This window comes from Lissotriton vulgaris, chromosome 1_1 (assembly GCF_964263255.1).
Source record: "Lissotriton vulgaris chromosome 1_1, aLisVul1.2, whole genome shotgun sequence".
Classification (NCBI taxonomy): Eukaryota; Metazoa; Chordata; class Amphibia; order Caudata; family Salamandridae; genus Lissotriton; species Lissotriton vulgaris.
In genome coordinates, this window is record NC_141685.1 from 1,589,575,294 (window position 1) to 1,589,591,674 (window position 16,381).

At 42.6% G+C, this 16,381-nt stretch overlaps 1 protein-coding gene across 1 annotated transcript in view; it reads left to right on the forward strand.

Annotated features, from left to right (window-relative positions):
• CFAP54 (cilia and flagella associated protein 54) overlaps positions 1-16,381 on the forward strand; it is a 2,285,874-nt gene that overhangs the window by 1,793,408 nt on the left and 476,085 nt on the right. The window contains exon 55 of the mRNA XM_086918163.1: positions 1,399-1,556. Within this exon, the coding sequence (XP_086774289.1) occupies positions 1,399-1,556 (158 nt within the window). The remainder of the gene's footprint in view (positions 1-1,398; positions 1,557-16,381) is intronic.

Genomic DNA, 16,381 nt, shown 5'->3' on the forward strand with positions numbered 1-16,381 from the left:
ATTATACATGTATATAATGTGTGAGTTTAGTTTGTGTGTGTGATTATGAATATAAAAACTTTGGTTCCCTAGGGCTGGACTACTGCTATGTGTATGTCTGTCCCCGTTTTTCTTACAGGTATTTTACGAAATAGCGCTTTGGGATCCGCGCATTATTAATGCCGTGCTCTTGTCTTTTCAGGCATACTACATTAGTATCTTATTATTTAGCAAGGGATGTGTATTAAAATATAAATTATATATCCGTACACATTGATCCTTTCTACACCTTTTTGTACATACACCCTATTTTGGCGATACATTAGTGAGTGACAGGGGGATCTCTTACCCCGGTCCTGACGAAGGGGCATGGCGCCCCGAAACATGTTGACCCGCACAGGAAAGTAAGCCCATAAACCCGCTTACTCTTTCCGATACCACTTTTTTAACAATACCAGCCAGTGCTTATTAAATAGTTTTTTCTATCACTAGGCCAGGTATTTTTTAACATCACTTTTATATCACCCCTGACCCCACTGACACTCACTCAAATTCACTCACATAGCACCCACAATTAAAAAGGTGCTCCAGCGTAGTCGATTGTCGCAGCACTGCTCCGTCCGGCAGCCGGACGGGAAGACCCCGATGATGAAGCATGACACCAAGGGCCCTTTTGGAGTGTGAGGGGTATTTTAACAAAGTGTGTGTACTCCAAAGTCAACAGGATACACACTAACCCTCTTCGAGGTGGACCCTTTTGATTACAGTTGCTTTCGCAAGAGGAGGACGTGCCCACCTCGGTGCCACGCAGCACCACCTCTTCCTCCCCCCTCTGATTTCCCTATTCCAATCTTCTCTTATCATCAATCATTGTGAATGGGTGGTCCTGATGATTCAATGTTTACCATTTAAAAATACATGGTTAACCGTGGATTAAAAGCTAGCGCGCTATATAGAACTTTATAAATAAATAAATAAATAAATAAATAAAAAACACATACACTATACCAGAGTAGGCACCTCAAGAACCAGCCTCTCAAAGGACTTACACACACGGACAAAGCAGCCTCCTCAAAAATACACTTTCCTGTCCTTTGTGTAATTCCCTTCACCACCTCCTAAGGCAAAGTCAATAGGAAGAAATATATTAAATAGGATTGCATACATGTTCAAGACTAACATTTACAACCCACTCAGATGTCATGTCAAGACACAGGTAGAAAATGGGCGGCAGCCCGCTACTTCTCAGACAGATGAAACATTGCCTCAAAAGATCAATTCTCACAGTATGTGACACAATGTGGTTTTAGGTTTCTTGGATTTGCTCTTCATAAATATTATATATATGTTACACCACGTTCTAAATGGTTTCTTACACTTAATAAATGTTAATTTTACTTTGTGCTTTTGTTTTTCAAGAAGAGAAATTGTTAGACTGCTGTAGCTTGATAAACGAAGGGATATTAGAAGCTGAAACCTTCGGAGACATTGAGATGCTGGCTGAAATGATGCTGAACGCTGCATTACTTGACCTGCAGGAAGGATGGTCGAAAAGGGGCATCAAGCTACTTCTTAAGGTTTGAAAACGTTCAAGCTGTGCCATATCAATTTGTTAAAGTCTTTCCAATGTTCTGGTTTATTTTCTTTTTAATTTAGGTAACTGTCATAGTGCTCAGCACTGTTGCATACCAGATAACCCAGACGTCAGCGCAGCATTTTAATGCGGGCAATTTCAGTATTTTGGTTGAGAAAACTAGTCTTGAATTTACGAATTAGATTAAAAATGGCAGTGATAGTAATGCCCCCGAGTTAAGCCGCAAAATAAGGTCTCATCAACGTATACACCATGTTTCAATGCTTCACCAACTGGAAAGGAACTTGTGCAGGGACTAGTGCAATGGAAAAAGAGCAATGTATAAAGAAGGCATGGCAAAGTATAAGAAGTTACTACTTGACACTATGTCTGCCCACTTTAGCACTCGCATAAATGAAGCCAACAATAATCAAAAGGAGACCTTCAAAATATTGAGAGAACTCTCCTGCCCTAATAGAGCCTTACTGTATTTAGATGTTTCCCAAGAATTTTGCAATACCCTTAATTTGTACTTTGTTGACTAAATCAGGCCAATCAAATAGGGTATCTTGGATATCCCATCCTTCATCCAGATCGAGCTGGTTGATGATGACACTCACTCCCTTTCTGCGTTTTCCACTATTGAAGAAGCAAAGCTCTATGCCCTCATTAAGAAAGTTAAATCTGGTTCTCCTGTAAACACATGCCCCGTCAGCTATCTTTCTTCAACAGTCTGAAGTAATTACTGAGTTACTTCATGAGCTGCTGAACAAGTCTTTGCTCCAGGGTGTAGAAACTGGGCAATAATCCTAAAACTTTGAAATATTTTCGCCTATTTCTCTCTTGTCTTACTTTGCAAAATATGCACATATTTCTCAGGCCCTGTGTAACTGTCTTCAATCTTCTAATATCCTAGACCCTTTACAATCTGGGTTCTGCACTCATCACAGCACTGAATCATTGATGTTTTCAGCAATTGACGATCTTACGGGGGATGCTGATGCAGGCAGGATTAAATCACTGGTGTTGTCGGATTTGTCTGATGCTATTGATACAGTGGGCCATTCTCTCTTGATCGGCCAGCTGAGGGCGGCAGGATTTATGGGTAGGGCTTTGGCATGGCTTCATTCAATCTTGAAGGACAGCACTCCGGTAGATCATCTTGGCTGGTTCACTTCACTCTCAATGCTGGTTAAGTCATATGTGCCTCCAGGCACGGCCCTTGCAGGGCGTTATACTGGGCGGTGACATCAGGCGGGGGAGGGCCAGGGTGGTTCGTTGTAAAATGCGGGATATGGACAATTACAGGTAAGTACCGAAAAAAAAACGAAATTCGTTGCCCGCGCTGCATCACATTTGGCGATGCTGCGCGGGCAACGAAATTCTTTTTTTTTTTCGTACTTACCTGTATTGGTTCATATCCCGCATTTTACAACCCCCCACCCTGACCCCCTCCCGCGAGACGTCACCGCCCGGTATAACGCCCTACACGGGCCGTGCCTGTGTGCCTCAGGGCTCTTCCCTTCCCCTCACCTCTTCAATATTAACTGACCTTTGATCAAAAGACTTTCTTTGATCAAATGTAAATTCTATAACTATGTTGATGATTCCCAAAAAATACCTACCTAGGCATTTAATTAGCTTCATATCAAGAGTTCCAGGTGACTATGAAATTAATCTGGAACTGGATGGGAAGAAACCAACTGAGGCTTAACGCTGAATAAACTAAATTTGTGGTCTTGCATAACCTCATGGATTTCTGGGCATAGAGCTATTGGCCATTTGAGTTGGGAATCTCTCGTGTACCTAAGTTTTCGTCAAAACTGTATCTGCAAAGCCTTTCAGGAATTTTGCTCCACTACTTTCCACAGAAGCATCTGTCATCTCTGCGACAATAAATCCCTGGCTGGACTACACTAACTCAGTTTACTTGGGGTTATCAGCAACCTCCACCCAAAGATTACAGGTGATCTAGAATGAGGGCACATGTCTCATCTGTAAGCTTTCCAGGAGCACTCATATTAATACAATAAAAAATGGTATATCAAAGTCTTGACATAATGAATACATTTATTTATCCACCCTTCCTGGAACCTAAAAAGTGAATTGCTTGCCTGGTCATCCGATCTTGATATCTTCCCTTTCCCACCCCCCAATTTCCGTTTCTCCCAAGTCGAAGTCAATATATAAAACAAGCATTAAAAATGCAATAGGTCTTGCCTTTTATTAAGTTAAAGCCATTCGCTTTGCGATACAATACTATTAGCAAAGCAAATGGCTTTAACTTAATAAAAGGCGAGACCTACGCATTTTCAATGTTTGTTTAATTTGGAGGTACCGTAATTACACCAGGCTTCGTCAGGCAATATGCTGTGGACTAAGGCACACAATTAACTGCATCTCTGAGTGCCTCAATCTATTCTTTGGCTTATCAATAAGGACAATTCACCATTGGTTCAACCACTTGCAATAAACAATATTAAATATTAAGAGTACACCTGTAACACACACGGTGCACTTAATAGCATAATGACGTTTTAGTAGGGACATGCCATATTACTCGCCGTAAGAACAATGACACACAGAGGAACTGTTGTGATTTGTACCTGTAAAATGTATGTTATTACCCATGCAGCAGGTGTGCTCTCCAGTGCTCCATCTTCCAAGCTGACGGGATACCCTATCAGAAATCTACAGCTGACCAACACAGCAAAAGAAAGGTCTCACAGGTGCATGCTGTAAACCTACCTGGCTAGACAACAGGCATATGCTAATAAAACTCTCTAGCCTACGTATGAAGATAAATACAATTTTAAATACAGTGCTGTTGAGGGTTAGACTTGTATTTATTCTTTGAAGGGAAGCCACCTTAGTTTGTCTTCAGGTGTACCACCACATCACTGAATGTTACCTCGTGTACATAATCCGATCTCCAACATGCTTCCACTCTGCACCATTCGAGCCGTGGCGCCATCTTCCTGTTGGATAGCATGATAACGCCAGTCTAATCTTGGCTAGGCTGGTGCAATCAGGAAGCGCGAATAGGCAGCGATAGCAAATGCATTGTTGGTTGTCTAGCCATTTATAAAGGTCCTTAAACATCACTGCTCCATACGAAATTGTTGACATCAGCTTGATTGCAGCCACCGTTAATAGGGCATTGTTGTTTTGGCAGGCAAGATTCCTCTTAAGTTGCCCCATCCTGCACATCAGGTACTTAGCTGTCGTTTTCAAGCTGCCTAACATGAGCCTTTGTGCAGCAGTTTTCGTCGGGCATCACACCAAGGTATTTAAAACGTGCTACTTTTTCTATATGTGCGCTTCCAATAAACCAGGCCCCTTTTTTATCAAATATCTACTAAAGATCATTATTTTTGTCTTTGTTGAAATTATGATAATGTCAGGCAAGAGCATCATGTGACCTCTGAAGTCCCACTTGGGTGCAGTCTAATTAAACCATATCAGCAGCGTATTATTATTATTATTTATTATTTTTTTTTTTAATACCTTCTTCTATAGCGCATGGCTACTCTTAAGCATCCCAGCGCTGTAAGACAAAGGAAAATAAAGACACTATTGGAAAAGGTGCGTCTTTAAGCGCTTCCTGAAAGCAAGGTGGTTTGACTCATGCCTGATGACATCTGGGAGTGCGTTCCATTCTTTAGCTGCATGCACCGAAAGTCGACGGCCACCCATCCGGGCCAGCTTCATCCTGGGAACTACCAGCAAGTTCCGCTGGTTGGATCTCAGAGATCTCACTGATTGGTGGCGACGAAAAAGGGGATCCAGAATAGGCGGGCCAGCACCATGGATGGATTTATGCGCCATGCACATGGTCTTAAAAGTTATCCTTCCCTTGATGGATAGCCAGTGCAAGGATTGAAGTGCGGCTTTTGCTGAACATCTTTTGGGGACTTTCATGAGCAGTCGAGCAGCACAATTCTGTACAGATTGCAGAATTTTTATGGTGCCGACTGGGGCCCCCATATAGACGGCGTTTGCATAATTCAGCCGTGACATAATCAATGACTGGACTAGCAGTCTTCTGGCTTCGAATGGCAGAAGGTCTAACACTTTTTTTAAGACTCTCAGCAGCCCATAGCAGGTTGCGGTATTATTAACATTTTATTTTCCTCTTCGCGAAGGCGAGGCAGGCAGATCCTGAGGACAGCCAAATTACTTTCCCTATCTGCCATACATAGGTTTAAAAGCAGAGAGGCAAGGCTACAGCCTTGTTAGTCCTTTATTTGTGTACATCTTTTCCAAATTCGCCTAGTTGGCTGATTATTTGACCTTTACCCGTTTGTTACAAAACAGTAACTTCAGTACCTGAGGCGGAATCTCCCAATTGCTTAGCTTAGCCCAAGCCAACCTCTTAAAATATCATCAAATGCTTTTGTAAAATCAATGAAGGCAGCGTTAAGAGGTCGAGCTTTGGGAAGTATGGCATCATCTATTATGCAGGCCAGGGCCAGCAGATTATGTTCAATATTACAATGCCTTTGAAAACAAGGCTGAAACCATGGGATCAGTTGCTGTCCTTAGCCCAGGTGTCCAAATCATTGTTCAGTAATCCTCCAAAACACTTCCCTTCCACATCATTATATAATTTGCAGGTGACAATCTGCTTTCCTGCTCATGTATTGGCACCAGAATCGTACTCCTTCAACTATCTGGGAATATACTCGATGAGTTACATTCTGAGAAGAGGCAGTGAAGAGTGGGCATCCAAAAGCCTGGTTCTCATTTTAAAAGGTTTACTGGTAGGCACCTGGTGCTCTCATCTTCCTTAGTGCCTTTCTCACCTGTATTCCATTGGGCCATTCGTTATCACTGAGCGATACCTGTGATATGCTTATTACCACCATTTCTGATAATAAGCTCGTCACATCTGCAGGGCAAGAGGTTTGCGACTGATTTTGTTGTTTGTTTTGCGATAATCTCAACTGATTGACTATGATTTGCTGCCTCTAGTTCTCCATGCTTGTTTGGCTTCCTACTTTCTGGTGTTTGCGAAGTTAACTCTGGTGTTGCGTGATACAATTGCTTTATATGAACAAACAACTGCTTTGGGGAGATGTTACAACCCCTGTGATTTCTGTTTTGTGCAAGTTTATTTACTAAGCCCCAAAATGTCCTTTAATCCATTAGTTTGAGTGCTGGGTGCAGTTTTGCCCAATTCAGCTCCTCGGTGGTCCATTTATCGGCCCATTTCCGTTTTCTGTGTGCTTGCCTCAGGATGTTTTCGAAGGTTGATACACTTTTTTAACTTTCCCCTTTATCTTGAGATAGGGACTACATATGCTTACATCATAATATTGACTTGCATTCAGTCACTCATTAGCCATACACACAATCACTCATCCTGGCATTATTCATCTTTATAGCCACCCATTTTTAGCATTCTCCAACCTGCCTCTTCATTGTACCGCATACTAATTTATTAAACAATGAGAGGACACTTTCAGTTCAGCTAGAACTACTGCCTTTGCTGCTAGTTTGTTAGAGGTTTGAGAGTGCATTAAATACTGTGTAACTACAAGTCAGAATGAAAGATGTGAAGTGCTGTCAGTAGTGGGAGACTAGAAGTGTGTGAGGGTGGTGCTATCAGTAGGATCAACGTGCTACTTTGTCAGAACCCTGAGTGCTGCAAGCTAAAAGACTTTGAGGAGTATGAAAGTGCATCTGCTATTAGATGATTGTTACTATGTGTGGGGAGTGCTATCTGTGGTACTTAACTTGCATGTGAGAGTTGTAAGATTGTTTCTAATAGTATGTTACTGGTACTGATGGAGGGGTGTGCTGGTGCATCTGCTAGAGACTTCTTACTACAGATTCCTTACCTTTTGAATGTACCCAGGCGTCACACTGGACCAGAAAACTTTTGCATAGCTTTTCCCTCCAGTGTCTGCAGCTGGCTTTGTGTGATGTTATGCTACCTTGTACCACTTTGCCTTGCGAGGACCTGAAGTCGGAACCAGTATATATATATTCCAGCTCCGTTGCACCAATATCCGGGTCACTCGCAGACGGGTGCCACTCGTGGTAGCGCTCCACGTAACAAATTCCAGCTCCAAGTTTCTCTCGTTTGTTATCAGAAAGAAAATCCGGCACTCGCGGGGGAAGTGTTCAATTTGATGTTAATCAGAACCACTCAGCAGACAAACGCGTTTCGGTTTTCCTTCGTCAGTGTCTACCATTGACACGGAAGGAAGCAAGTTTAAAAGCTCTTCGTCACATTTTTGCATGTACCAATAATGCCTTACAATGCAATCGATGCCTTCTCGGAGGCTGTGACAAAAGACTTGGTGAAATTCAGAACTCGACAAAGAAAAATGATAAAAAGAACACCTAACATGACAAAGGAACAAAGAGAAATCCTCAAAACTTTAGACAATGACCCAGACATTATCTGTAAGCCATCCGATAAAGGTGGCAACATTGTGGTGATGTCAAGAGAACAGTATTGCCAAGAAGCATACAGGCAACTGGAGGACCAAACATCATACGAGAAAACGACCAGAAAGACATATGATGAAAGTATTGCCAAGTTCCAAGCACTTGTAAATAAATGGCACAGCAATGATATGCTGGATACTGATGAGTATTTCTTTTTGAAAAATAATAACCCGACTGTGCCCACATTCTATCAGTTACCTAAAATACACAAGGACAGCAGAAACCCGCCTGGCAGACCAATAGTCTCCTCTATAGGAAGTGTATCGGAAAATATGTCCATCTATATTGATCATTTTCTCTTCCAAAGTGTCTTACAACTACAATCTTACATCAGGGACACTAAAGACTTTGTGAATAAGATTGAGAATGTGACATGTAATCCTTTGTGTATATTAATAACTATGGACATTACTAGCTTATACACGAGTATAGATCATAACCAGGGACTATTGGCCATGAAACATTATCTTGACAAAAGACCTATGAAATTCACAAAACACAGTAGAATGTTACTTGAATTCATAGAATATTGTCTTTTCAATAATATCTTTCTGTTTCAAGGGCAACTGTACAGGCAAGTAACTGGGACGGCGATGGGAACCTGCTTTGCCCCCAGCTACGCGAATTTATTCGTGGGCTGGTGGGAGGAGCAGGTTACCGAAAGCCCTGGTTTCCAGAAATGGGCAGGAAACCTGAAAGTCTGGTATAGGTACATTGATGACCTCTTCCTTGTGTGGGAGGGGTCAGTAACTTCAGCTGAAGAGTTTGTGGCATACCTAAACCTTAATGAACTGAATCTGAATTTCACTGCTGATATCAACGCATCAACAGTGAATTATCTGGACTTGAAAGTGAACTTGATGGATACCAAAATTGAGACAGAACTGTTTAGGAAGGTAACAGCCGGTAACTCGGTTTTACATGCCGAAAGCAGTCATCCACCAACCCTAATCAGAAGTATCCCTTATGGAGAACTTCTCAGGATTAAGAGGAATTGCTCCAGAGATTCAGACTTTGCAAGAGCCGCAAGAAAGAGCATGGTTAGATTCCAAGCCAGGGGATACAACAAAACACTTCTAGAAAACACTCTGAAAAAAGTTGAAAGAATCCCCCGAGACCAACTTCTCAAAGAACAAATCAGGAAATCAAAACTGAATGATAAAAATGAAGGAAAATTCAGATTAATAACGACTTTCTCAGAAGATTCCAATCACCTGAGAAACATCCTGAAGAGGAGTTGGCATATCCTGAAAACGGATCAGATTATAGGAAAAGAGATTCCAGCTTTTCCTTTAATCACCTTTAGGAAAGGGAGATCCATCAGAGATAAAATTGTACATAGTCATCTGCCAGAGAAAACGACAATGACAGGAAGAATCAAAGACATGCCAGGATTTTTCCCTTGCGGTAAATGCAAAGCCTGTGAGAGAAGCAAAAAGAGAACAACATTTGAAATTCCAGGGTCAGGGCATAGCAGGAAAATATCCACGTTTCTCACTTGTAACACCACCCATGTCGTGTACTGCCTAGTGTGCCCATGTGGACTGAAGTACATAGGCAGCACAGTAAAGAACGTCAAGTTACGCATATTGGAGCACCAACGTGCTATCATGAATAAGGATTTCAACTATCCCGTAGCGAAACACTTTGCCCTTAAACATAACAGCAATAGAGAACTTTTACAATATTTTGCGCTAGACCACATACCAGTGGACCCAAGGGGTGGAGATAGGTTGCGGAAATTAAGAAGGCTTGAATCCCGCTATATAATAGACCTCCAGACAAAGGCCCCTTTGGGATTAAACAGGAATGAGGAATTAGCTTCTCATTTGGGAAAAGCATAGACTCTGTGAACACGTCTAAATGAGATTTATTATACCCCGTGAGCAATGCCGATCCACGGCTTAATAACACCTACACAGCAAAAGGCAACTAAAAACGATGCAAAATGTAAATAATTTCGGAAATGGGAGATTTAAAACGCCCGAAATTAATGATTGAAACCAAACTGTATTTCATTCATAGTACCTTTGAATGTGACTTTTTGAATGTCAAGTAAAAAGTAATATACTATGTAATACTGTTTCTCACGGGGCTTAACGTCAGTCCTCTTTCTATGTACATGCAAAAATGTGACGAAGAGCTTTTAAACTTGCTTCCTTCCGTGTCAATGGTAGACACTGACGAAGGAAAACCGAAATGCGTTTGTCTGCTGAGTGGTTCTGATTAAAATCAAATTGAACACTTCCCCCGCGAGTGCCGGATATATATATATATATATATATATATATATATATATATATATATATATATATATATATATATATATACATATATATATATATATATATATATATACACACACACACACACACACACACACACACACACACATATCATGGGGACTGTAGTTCTGAAAGACTGTCACGTGACTAAGTAATTTAAAAGCGCGCACGCTTGCATTGTGCATTTTTAACTCCACCTGTGAACAAGGCACAAGGTTGCTGAAATGCATAAGGGGAAGGAGTACTTACTGCGCTGCTACCCCTGTGATTAAATGCTGCACTCTAGTATTGGGCCTCACTGTTGTGTTTTTTGAAGGTTGTCAAAGGATGGGTTTCTCCGGGACCATTGTTTGTGAGGCCGCCCTGCAGGGTCCCGGGCTCCTGTGCCCGGAGGCATTGCTTTGGAATTTGACTCTGGAGCTCGACTCACTCGCCATCACAAGCCCACTTGAGCATATGCTAATCAGCTAATGTGTGACGGTGCAGGGAGGGATTCAGGGAGGGGTGATCCTCCACTCTGATCGTGCCGGAGGACAGGCATTACCGCAGGGACATTCAGACATTGAGCACAGCTCACGCAGATTATTCACTTGACAACGTGAAAAATGAATCCCACTAAAGTTGCTGCAGGTACATTAAAGAACTTTTATTTAAAAAAAGCATATGGATGTACGAAGATTCCATGCAGTACTATGCCAACATAAATGCATCATGGGGACTGTAGTTCTGAAAGACTGTCACGTGACTAAGTAATTTAAAAGCGCGCACGCTTGCATTGTGCATTTTTAACTCCACCTGTGAACAAGGCAAAAGGTTGCTGAAACGCGTAAGGAGAAGGAGTGCTTACTGCGCTGCTACCCCTGTGATTAAATGCTGCACTCTGGTATTGGGCCTCACTGTTGTTTTTTTGAAGGTTGTCAAAGGATGGGTCTCTCCGGGACCATTGTTTGTGAGGCCGCCCTGCAGGCTCTTGGGCTCCTGTGCCCGGAGGCATTGCTTTGGAATATATATATATATATATATATATATATATATATATATATATATATATAAAAAAGCACTCCTGTTCCGTCAATGGCCGGCGGAACCCAACAGGTCTGGGCCTCCAACTGGCGATAGCCAGTAGATATATATAGCTAGGACCTAGCTACCATAGGAAATTTGCAACATTCTATTGGGAATAACCTTTGGCGCCGGTTGAGGAATTTGCGTGTAATTTTCAAAAATGTTGTCCAGCTCCGCTCCGCTCCTTCCCTGAAAGTTTTGGGGGGATTTGTGAAGTGAGGGCTGAGAACAAAGGGGGGTCCCAAAACGTGTTTTCACCATGTTAATTTCCATAGGACGTTCTGACACGGCTACAGCCCGAACCGCTGAACGGAATTACGCCAAACTAGAGCACTAACAGTCCTACTTATTACAAAGGTATGGCACACCTGAAGCCATCTTGATTGGAATAAAGTGGTAACTCTTAAAACATTTAATTTAAAAAGGAACAAAATGAGGGGGTATATTTTGCCATAGAAAGTATGATTAGTGCTGCAGAAAGAAAAATTAGGGCACATTTTGAGTGACTTCACAAATCCTCTTCAATTTCATAAAAAAATTCTGACATGCAGTCTCCCAAGATGGCCACCAGAGACAAAAGAGCCCAAATGTAGCCCAAATATCACCCAGATGTAGCCCAAGTATAGCCCAATGACAAAATGTCCCAGAGTGCTCTAAAGAACAACTAGAGCGCTAACAGTCTTACTTATGACAAAAGTATGGCACACCAGAAGCCATCTTGATTGGAAGTCTGAAAACATTTAATTTAAAAAGTAACAAAATGAGAGGGTTCATTTTGCCATAGAAAGTATGATAAGTGCTTCAGAAAGAAAAATTAGCGCACATTTTGAGTGACTTCTCAAATCCTCTTCTATTTCATTAAAAAAATTCTGACATGCAGACTGAAACATGCACTTTGAATACCAGCAGCAGACTTCCCTGGTGAGCAGTAGCTTTACTACAGTGATCTAATGAGCAACTATAGTGCTAACATTCAGAATTTATGGAAAATGTGTGACACATCTGAATGCCTTCTTGATGGAAGCAAAGTAAATAAGCATTGAAAATGCAATAGATCTCGCCCTCGTTTAAGTTAAAGCCATTCTGTTTGTAATGAGGTGACTTTTTAGCTTTGCTTTTATTAGTGTTTTTAAAACTTTCATGTAAATAACATGCATATGTATGCATATATGTATATGTATGCATACATTTATATTTGTATTTATATAGATGTGCAGATTATATATGTTTATATATGTATATATATACACATACATATATATAAATGCATATGCATATATATATGTGTATATGTGTGCGTGTAGAGAGAGGTAGAGAGGTAGAGAGGTAGAGCTAGAGAGGTAGAGACTAGTAGAGAGAGAAGTAGAGAGAGGTAGAGAGGTAGAGAGTGAATAATAGAGTTGAGAGTGAGTAGTAGAGAGTACTAGAGAGCAGTAGAGAGAGTAGCAGAGAGTGAGTAGAAGAGAGTTGTAGAGTGAACAGTAGAGTGAATAGTAGAGTGAGTAGTAGAGAGTGAGTAGTAGAGAGTAAGTAGTAGAGTGAGTAGCAGAGAGAGAGAATAGTAGAGAGTAGTAGAGAGTGAGTAGTAGAGAGTAGTAGAGAGAGAGTAGTAGAGAGTAGTAGATAGTGAGTAGTAGGGAGTGAGTAGTAGAGGGAGAGTAGTAGAGAGTAGTAGAATAGTAGAGAATGAGTAGTAGAGAGTGAGTATTAGAGAGTAGTGGAGTAGTAGAGAGTAAGTAGTAGAGAGTAGTGGAGAATATTCCAAAGTTTGGCAAAGCACCACTTGCACAATAAGTTCAATCAAATCATATCAATTAGAGTCCTTATTGAAGCGCTGAATCTTGGTGTATATTCAAATGCTTTTATTTTCCTTAAGTTTATGTACCACAGCCAGCCGACCCATTTCTTTCTGTACAACAGAACTTCTTCAGGGCATTCTTATTTCCTTCAAGTTATGTTGGTATTCTGTTGTCATATAACTAGATATTTCTTCCAAATGTTAGACAAGACGTAAGTACATTTTTATTCAAAGAGACTAGGTATCAATTTTACCCACACAATTCGGGCAGACTTGAGTAATTTATAGCATCCTCAAAGTCAGTCTTTCAAAAATTCCAAAGTATAGGACATGATAATCCAAATCCAAATGTTTCTCAAGAAAAGTCATATTCAATCGTTTGGAATATCGGTGTTTGGGCAGATATGACCCAGGGACCCCCAGTATGCAAGGGGAATTAGTCCCCCCTCTGCAAACACGCCAGTGGCCTGCGTTGCAGAGAGGTGTAAAAAGGGGCATAGCCTCATTACACCTCTGTGAAATGCAGCCCCCTGGCGCATACTGGAGGTTCCAGGTGGGCTAGGTGGCCCCCAGGGACCTCTAGTATGCAAGGGGAATTAGTTCCCCCTCTTCAAACATGCACGGGGGCTGCGTTGCAGAGAGGTGTAAAAAAGGGTGTGGCCTCATTACACCTCTCTGCAATGCAGCCCCTGGTGCATACTGGAGGCTCCTGGTGGGCTAGTTGGCCCCCAGGGACCCCCAGTATGCAACAGGAATTAGTTCCCCCTCTGCAAACGCGCCAGGGGGCTGCATTGCAGAGAGGTGTACCAAGGGGCATAGCCTCATTACACCTCTGCAATGCAGCCCCCTGGCGCATACTGGACGTTCCAGGTGGGCTAGTTGGCCCCCAGGGGCCCCCGGTATGCTAGGGGAATTAGTTCCCCCTCTTCAAACATGCACGGGGCCTGCGTTGCAGAGAGGTGTAAAAAGGGGCGTTGCTTCATTACACCTCTCTGCAATGCAGTCCCCTGGCGCATACTGGAGATTCCTGGTGGGCTTTCAGATCTTATATAGTTAGGAATTAGCATGAAAAAAACCTTTGAAATTCACTGAAAAAAACATAGGTTTCAGGCCTTATATAGTTAGGAATTAGCATTTAAAAAACCTTGCAAATTCACTGACAAAACCATAGGTTTCAGGCCTTATATAGTTAGGAATTAGCATTTAGAAAACCTTTGAAATTCACTGAAAAAACCATAAGTTTCAGGCCTTATATAGTTTGGAATTAGCATTTAAAAAACCTTTAAAATTCACTCAAAAAACTATAAGTTTTAGGGGTGTTAGAGTTAGCTGGACATTTCACTCATACAAAACCATTGAAATTGCTCCTATATAGTTGATACAGAAAAGGGGGTGGTGATGAACAGAGTGTCTGAATTAAGCAGACCACTCTTACCCAGTCCAAAGATCAGGGCTTGATCCATCACCGTTATTTATCTCACTGCCCCATCCCAGCTCAGAACCTGGCTATATGCAAATTAGTCTGTCCCTGGCCCAGTGCATCATGGGAACAGGGCAGACCAAACTACCAAGCCAATTCTTCACCAGAAAGGAGACAAGCTACCGGGGACCGGTTTCTGGCATTTCAGCCTCTTCGGCCCGGCTTGCTTGAATCCTGATGGAGCAGTGAGAAAGGGACTCATGTCTGAGTATACCCTGCCACACCTATAGTGGCCAAAATTGATACAGAAAAGGGGGTGGTGATGAACAGAGTGTCTGAATTAAGCAGACCACTCTTACCCAGTCCAAAGATCAGGGCTTGATCCATCACCGTTATTTATCTCACTGCCCCATCCCAGCTCAGAACCTGGCTATATGCAAATTAGTCTGTCCCTGGCCCAGTGCATCATGGGAACAGGGCAGACCAAACTACCAAGCCAATTCTTCACCAGAAAGGAGACAAGCTACCGGGGACCGGTTTCTGGCATTTCAGCCTCTTCGGCCCGGCTTGCTTGAATCCTGATGGAGCAGTGAGAAAGGGACTCATGTCTGAGTATACCCTGCCACACCTATAGTGGCCAAAATTGATACAGAAAAGGGGGTGGTGATGAACAGAGTGTCTGAATTAAGCAGACCACTCTTACCCAGTCCAAAGATCAGGGCTTGATCCATCACCGTTATTTATCTCACTGCCCCATCCCAGCTCAGAACCTGGCTATATGCAAATTAGTCTGTCCCTGGCCCAGTGCATCATGGGAACAGGGCAGACCAAACTACCAAGCCAATTCTTCACCAGAAAGGAGACAAGCTACCGGGGACCGGTTTCTGGCATTTCAGCCTCTTCGGCCCGGCTTGCTTGAATCCTGATGGAGCAGTGAGAAAGGGACTCATGTCTGAGTATACCCTGCCACACCTATAGTGGCCAAAATTGATACAGAAAAGGGGGTGGTGATGAACAGAGTGTCTGAATTAAGCAGACCACTCTTACCCAGTCCAAAGATCAGGGCTTGATCCATCACCGTTATTTATCTCACTGCCCCATCCCAGCTCAGAACCTGGCTATATGCAAATTAGTCTGTCCCTGGCCCAGTGCATCATGGGAACAGGGCAGACCAAACTACCAAGCCAATTCTTCACCAGAAAGGAGACAAGCTACCGGGGACCGGTTTCTGGCATTTCAGCCTCTTCGGCCCGGCTTGCTTGAATCCTGATGGAGCAGTGAGAAAGGGGCTCATGTCTGAGTATACCCTGCCACACCTATAGTGGCCAAAATTGATACAGAAAAGGGGGTGGTGATGAACAGAGTGTCTGAATTAAGCAGACCACTCTTACCCAGTCCAAAGATCAGGGCTTGATCCATCACCGTTATTTATCTCACTGCCCCATCCCAGCTCAGAACCTGGCTATATGCAAATTAGTCTGTCCCTGGCCCAGTGCATCATGGGAACAGGGCAGACCAAACTACCAAGCCAATTCTTCACCAGAAAGGAGACAAGCTACCGGGGACCGGTTTCTGGCATTTCAGCCTCTTCGGCCCGGCTTGCTTGAATCCTGATGGAGCAGTGAGAAAGGGACTCATGTCTGAGTATACCCTGCCACACCTATAGTGGCCAAAATTGATACAGAAAAGGGGGTGGTGATGAACAGAGTGTCTGAATTAAGCAGACCACTCTTACCCAGTCCAAAGATCAAGGCTTGATCCATCACCGTTATTTATCTCACTGCCCCATCCCAGCTCAGAAC